The following is a 6,303-nucleotide window of genomic DNA, read 5'->3' on the forward strand; positions in this document are numbered from 1 at the left end:
GGGGGCGTGGTGGAGAGGGGACACCTTGCTCGGGGAAGGGGGTAGGACCTTGGGTTTGCCGGAGGGTGCCGGAGTGGGGGCCGGGGCGAGGTGCTGAACCGGGAGCAGGGGCCGGGGGCAGGCAGAGAGCGCCGGCGCCTACTCTGTGCCTCGGAGAACGCCCAGTGTTCTCCGAACGCTAGGGTGATGGGGGGAGGATTTCCTTCTGCCCACATCCTTCCAACTCTTTCAAATCGAGGTGGTTACGTCTGGCTCTCAGCTCTTCGGAGACGTACACAGTGTGCAGTAGGTGCTCAGCAAAATTTTGTTGAATGAGGGACTGTTGCCTGTGTTCTCCACCCCCTGTGGCTGCTCCAGAATTTCAGATAGGCGGGGCTTAAGATAGGCCATTTGGTTGGAAGAGAGGAATCTGGAAGCGGCCTTTGCTTAACAAGTGCGCTGTTTTTACTTCGAGTGTGTGTTTTGTTTTGTTTTGGAAGGGCTGATAGGATTTGGGGAATCTGACCGGAGGCGGTGGTTTACGCCTGTAATCCTAGCACTTTGGGAGGCCGAGGAAGGACGATAGCTTGAGGCCAGCCTGGGCAACACAGCCAGACCCAGTCTCTGTTAAGAATTTGGGGAGTCCAACTCTCCCCCTGCCAGCCTTTGGTGCCATCTCTGCTCCCTCCTCAATCATATAAAATTATTAAATTTCAGAATTTAAATGCTGTCTTGTTCCTTGCACTCTCATTGAGAGGCAATGTCTCTGGTTAAGAGCCTGGACTTTGGTGTCAAGACCTGAGCTCCAGTCTGCCCAGGGCAAGTTACCTAACCTCTCTGATCCTCAGTTTTCTCATCCTTAAAATGGAGATCATAATTAATATATTGAACTGTTAACTTGTGAATAGTTAGTGCTCAGTGACTGGCATCTGTTTGTTGTAGTTGTGAAGACAACAGTGGAACAGAGAGGGGAGACGCTTGAGTCTGAACAGAAAAGGCTGATGAAGGGGGACAGAAGCTGGGTTGGGGAGGCCAGTACCCTCACTGGGAACTAGGTGGAGGGATCGAAGCCAGGGTGTCAGATGGCAGCAAGGGCTTTGTAGGGTGGGACACTGGAATGGAACTGAGAGAAGAACTCCATAGTCCTTTTCCTTGGTTAAGAAAGGAGATAAGCCTGGGTGGGGTGGCTCATGTCTATAATCCCAGCACTTTGGGAGGCCGAGGTGAGAGGATTGCCTGAGCCCACGGGTTCAAGACCAGCCTGGGCAACTCAGCGAGACCTCATCTCTCAAAATAAAATTTAAAAAGTAACTGGGCATGGTGGCACGTGCCTGTAGTTCCAGCCACTTGGAAGGATGAGGCGGAAGGATCGCCTGAACCCAGCAGGTTGAGGCTGCAGTGGCCATGAACATTGTGCCACTGCACACCAGCCTGGGCAACAGAGTGAGACTCCTACTCAAAAAAAAAAAAAGAAAGAAAGAAAGAAAGGAGATAGGCATTGCAACTGGAGGAATGGCATCAAGACTACAGAAAGGACTTCCCACCACTAGAGATGGGAGCAAGGGAATGCTGAGGCTCTTGAAGAGGCAGGGTCCCTGGAGGGTGGAGCCCAGGCAGCCTCCACAGTGACCTCTGCCTCTTGATCACAGTTCAAAGAGGAAATCTCCCGGAGGTTTAAGGCTCAGCAGGATCAGCTGGTCCTGATCTTCGCAGGCAAGATCCTCAAGGATGGGGACACGCTGAACCAGCATGGAATCAAAGACGGGCTCACTGTCCATCTGGTCATCAAGACCCCTCAGAAGTAAGTGCAGGAGGGGCGCAGCCCCAGCTTCCCACTGGGCCTCCCCAGCCGATCCTGTGTCACCACTGCTCCACTGTGCCCCTGGGTGGATATGACCTCATCTGAAGGAAAGGGAACCTGCCTTATCATGCCCAGATGTCCTGAAGACAGCACTAGCTCCTTCCTTCCTCTCTTGGTCTGTGTACTGCCCTCCAGCATCACCCACGCCAGCCTCAGGCTTGCTCAGGAGTCAGTGTGAGTTAGGGCAGTAGCTGCACAACAAACACAGAGATCATGGTGGGGGCTCCCCTGTGCTCACTCCAACTAGAGTTTTCCTTTCTTTGTCCTCAGGGCTCAAGATCCAGCTGCTGCCACGGCTTCTTCCCCCTCTACTCCTGACCCTGCCTCAGCACCCTCCACCACGCCTGCCTCACCCGCCACCCCTGCCCAGCCCTCCACGTCTGGCAGTGCCACGTCGGATGCTGGCAGTGGAAGCCGGAGGAGCAGTGGGGGGGGGCCCTCTCCGGGGGCTGGGGAGGGGCCTCCCAATGCTACTGCATCCATACTCTGTAAGCCCAAAGGGAGGAGAGTACAGTCTTGTTTTGGGCCGGAGAGTTGGGGAGAGCCAAGGGGAGGGAGAAATGTGGGCCTTGCTCCAAGTCTGATGGGGATAGGGGACCCCTTGACCTAGGGTTCTAGACATTGTGACTTGAACCAAGCTGGGGAGGACTTCCCAGAGGGAAGGAGCATGGCTGAGTGTTAGGAATGAGGGAAGGGATGGAGCTGGGGGGTGGGGGACACTGGGAAAGGAGACGGGCAGATCCTGTGAGTCTGGGGAAAAGGCGAGTCCAGCAGTAGCCACGTGGGGAGTATTGATATACTCACCCAATGGGCCATCACTGGTTGCCTTCTTGCTGCTCAGTTCTGTGCTTGGCTCAGCCTCTGCCATCAAAGAGGTCTCAGTCTGGTAGGCTCGCATCCGTGGCAGCAGCGGACCAGGGCGGAGCTGTGGGAGGGACTGAAAGAGGAAGTCTTGGCTGGGGTCCATCCTGGAGACCTGAATTCAGGGTCTCCAGCCAGGCGAGGGAAGGGCTCTTGTAGCAGTCTGTGACCCTGCCTCCTCCCCACAGCTGGCTTTGGGGGCATCCTGGGGCTGGGCAGCCTGGGCCTGGGCTCTGCCAACTTCATGGAGCTGCAGCAACAGATGCAGAGGCAGCTGATGTCCAATCCTGAGATGCTGTCACAGATCATGGAGAACCCCCTGGTCCAGGATATGATGTCAAACCCTGACCTGATGCGCCACATGATCATGGCCAACCCCCAGATGCAGCAGCTGATGGAACGGAACCCGGAGATCAGCCATATGCTCAACAACCCTGAGCTCATGAGGCAGGTGAGTATGGGAGAATCCAGAGGGGTGAGGCCCAACCATGCCCAGCCTTTCCTGTTCATCCTACATCTGTTCATTTAGTCATTCAGCAGCCTTTTTTTTTTTTTTTTGAGTATGAGTCTCACTCTGTCGCACAGGCTAGAGTACAGTGGCATGCTCACAGCCACCACAGCCTCAACCTGCTGGCCTCAAGTGATTCTTCTGCATCAGCCTTCCAAGTAGCTAGAAATACAGGCGTACACCACCATGCCTGGCTAATTTTTTTTCTTTTGATTATAGAGATGAGGTCTCATCAAGTTGCCCAGGCTGGTCTTGAACCCCTGGACTCAGGCAATTCTCTCATCTCTGCCTCCCAACGTGCTGGGATTACAGGTGTGAGCCACCTTGCCTGGCACAGCCATGTTTTGAATACTGGAGGTACAGTGACGAAAAGACACAGGCCTAGCTTTTCAGGAATTCCTCATCACCAAGGGAAGTGGAACAAGGAAACAGGCAGTTGTAATCCAGTGTGGTTAGTGCTAGCATAAGGGTAATCACAGGATCCCCTCACAGCATGGAACAGGCCTCGTGACTCCTGACCCTACCCTGGGGCTTAGAGAAGGCCTGCTGGAGGAAGTGTCACCAAACTGAGACCAAAGGAGGAAGACAAATGAACCAGGAGAAGGAAAAGAGAAGGGCATTCAGGAGGGGGACTGCAAGCACAGAGGCCTGAGAGTGAAAGCTGGGATGTTTGGGGAGCATTGTGCCGGGCAGGGCTCAGGAGAGAAGGGAGACCAAGGGGCAACCATCTTGGTGTTGGTCTCTGGGAGCTCTATCTCATGGTCTCCTCTACCAGGAACAGAGATAGAGGGTCTTTCCAGAAGAGTTGTGGACACCAGAGTTGTGGACTCACCAGGACACAACTTCTATAAGAGCAAGGATATTTGAATGTTTTGTTCACTGCCTCGAAGAGGGCCTGGTACATAATAACCATTCAATAAATATTCCTTGAATGAATGAATTACAAGAGAGATCAGAGTCCTGTGTGAGGCTGGGTGTATCAGTATGTAGATGTCTTAGAAGAGGCAAGTGTAGAGCAGATCTGGGAAGAAGAAAAGGGAAGGTTTTCCACATTGGATGTGAACAAGAAGTAGATAAGCTCCTTTTCTCTCATGAACTCCCCTGGGGTTGACACAAGCCACCCCTTACTGAGTACTGAGAGTAAGTCATTGGCTCCACAGAAGAAAGCCCTCTCCTCGGTATTTCTCAAGGTTTGGTCCAGCCAAAGACCTGGGAGTGGGAGTCACAGGGTGTTGGTAGTATTGTTTCAGCTGGAATCCTTTCCCTCCCCACACCGGGAATCACAGTATGGTTTTGGTCAGATGGACCAACTTGGCCTTGAAACTTGTCTAACTAACTGTGTCCCCAGGGCAGCAAGTCAGTTGACATCTCTGAGCCTGTTTGCTGATCTGCAAGATAGGGACAGAAATAGCTCCTGGGATGGTTATTGTGTGGATCACATTTCTTGAATTCTGTAAATTACTTAGCCCTGTGCTCGTGTGTAATTGGTGCTCAGTAGATGTTAATTTTCTCTTCTGCTTCCTTCCCTCTCTCATGTCCCTTTTCACTGGTTCTCTGTGCTCGCTGATACTTCTTTGTATCCTGTGAGCCTGAGAAAGGGAAGCTGCTGTCCTCATGCCACTGAGATCATGGTCTTCCACTAGAAGGAGCCAACTAAAAGACCCATAGGGAGGCAGAGTTGGAACCAAGATCATAGTATAGGAAGGAAGTCACTCTACTCCCTGCCACAGCTCCTGGGCCCTGATCCTGACATAGACTCTCTCCTCAGGGTATACTCTTTTCCTAGCTTGGTGCTTCCCTGGTTCCAGGGCCCATCCTGTCTTTCTCCCTTCATCAGACAATGGAGCTTGCTCGGAATCCCGCCATGATGCAAGAGATGATGCGGAACCAGGACCGGGCCCTGAGCAACCTTGAGAGCATCCCTGGAGGGTATAACGCCCTCCGCCGCATGTACACGGACATCCAGGAGCCTATGTTCAGTGCTGCCCGTGAACAGGTGGGGCCCGAGTCTGGGGCAGTGGGAGGGGTTATCTGGGCTCAAGATTCCCTACCCTCAGCTCAGGCAGGCCTGGGTCTGCTCCCCTTTCCTTCCCCAGCCCCCTGAGGGGTGGACCTTGGCTTGAAGGCAGTTCTCCACTGTGTATATCCAGGGATGTTCCAGCTTGGCATAGACAAAAGATAGCAGAGGTTCTGAGGGAGATGGGTGAGGCATAGTATCAAGGGACTGGACATTGTTCTAACAAATTTCTTACACCAGTGGCTCAAAGGTCATGTTGCAGGCCTGGAGTCAAATACCAACCATAGTACAGCATGTCTCAAGTGTAGTCCATGGATCACCTGCATCAGAATCACCTGGGGAGCTTGTTAAATGCCTGTAATCCTGGTGCTTTGAGAGGCTGCCAGGAGGCTCACTTGAGGCCAGGAGTTCAAGGCCAGCCTGGGCAACATAGCAAAACTTCAACTCTCCAAAAAAATTATTCAAAACCAGGTGCAGTGACTCACACCTCTAATCCTAGCACTTTGGGAGGCTGAGGCAGGAGAATTGCTTGAGGACAGGAGTTCAAGATCAGCCTGGGTAACATAGTGAGACCTCATCTCTATAAAAAAATAAAAAAATTAGCCAGGCATGGTGGTATACACTTATAGTCCCACCTACTTGGGTATCTGAGGAGGAAGGGTCATTTGAGTCAAGCAAATCAAAACTACAGTGAGCTGTGATTGTGCTACTGCACTCCAGTCTGGGCAACAGAGTGAGAACCTGACTAGGAAAAAAAAATTGTTCCAAAAATTTAAGTAAATGAGAATCCTGGTCCTCACCTTTGAGCTACTTATTGACTCAGTCTCTGGGGTCAGACCACCAGATTATGCACTTTTTAAAGTGCTTTATGGGAGCCAGGCTCGGTGGCTCAGCCTGTAATACCGCGCCTTTGGGAGGCTGAGGTGAGTGGATTGCCTGAGCCCGCGGGTTCGAGACCCACCTGGGCAGCGAGACCTCATCTCTACAATAAATCAAAAAATCAGCCAGGCGTGGTAGCGCATGCCTATAATTCCGGCTACTCGGATGGCTGAGGCGGAAGGATTGCCGGAGCCCAGC

At 52.6% G+C, this 6,303-nt stretch overlaps 1 protein-coding gene across 1 annotated transcript in view; it reads left to right on the top strand.

Annotated features, from left to right (window-relative positions):
• Positions 1-6,303, top strand: part of UBQLN4 (ubiquilin 4) — a 23,117-nt gene that overhangs the window by 1,310 nt on the left and 15,504 nt on the right. The window contains exons 2-5 of the mRNA XM_008071982.2: positions 1,629-1,780; positions 2,111-2,328; positions 2,890-3,152; positions 5,047-5,205. Of these exons, the coding sequence (XP_008070173.2) occupies positions 1,629-1,780; positions 2,111-2,328; positions 2,890-3,152; positions 5,047-5,205 (792 nt within the window). The remainder of the gene's footprint in view (positions 1-1,628; positions 1,781-2,110; positions 2,329-2,889; positions 3,153-5,046; positions 5,206-6,303) is intronic.

The sequence above is a fragment of the Carlito syrichta genome, unplaced genomic scaffold, assembly GCF_000164805.1.
Source record: "Carlito syrichta isolate Samal-C Ts95f unplaced genomic scaffold, Tarsius_syrichta-2.0.1 Scaffold113622, whole genome shotgun sequence".
NCBI lineage: Eukaryota > Metazoa > Chordata > Mammalia > Primates > Tarsiidae > Carlito > Carlito syrichta.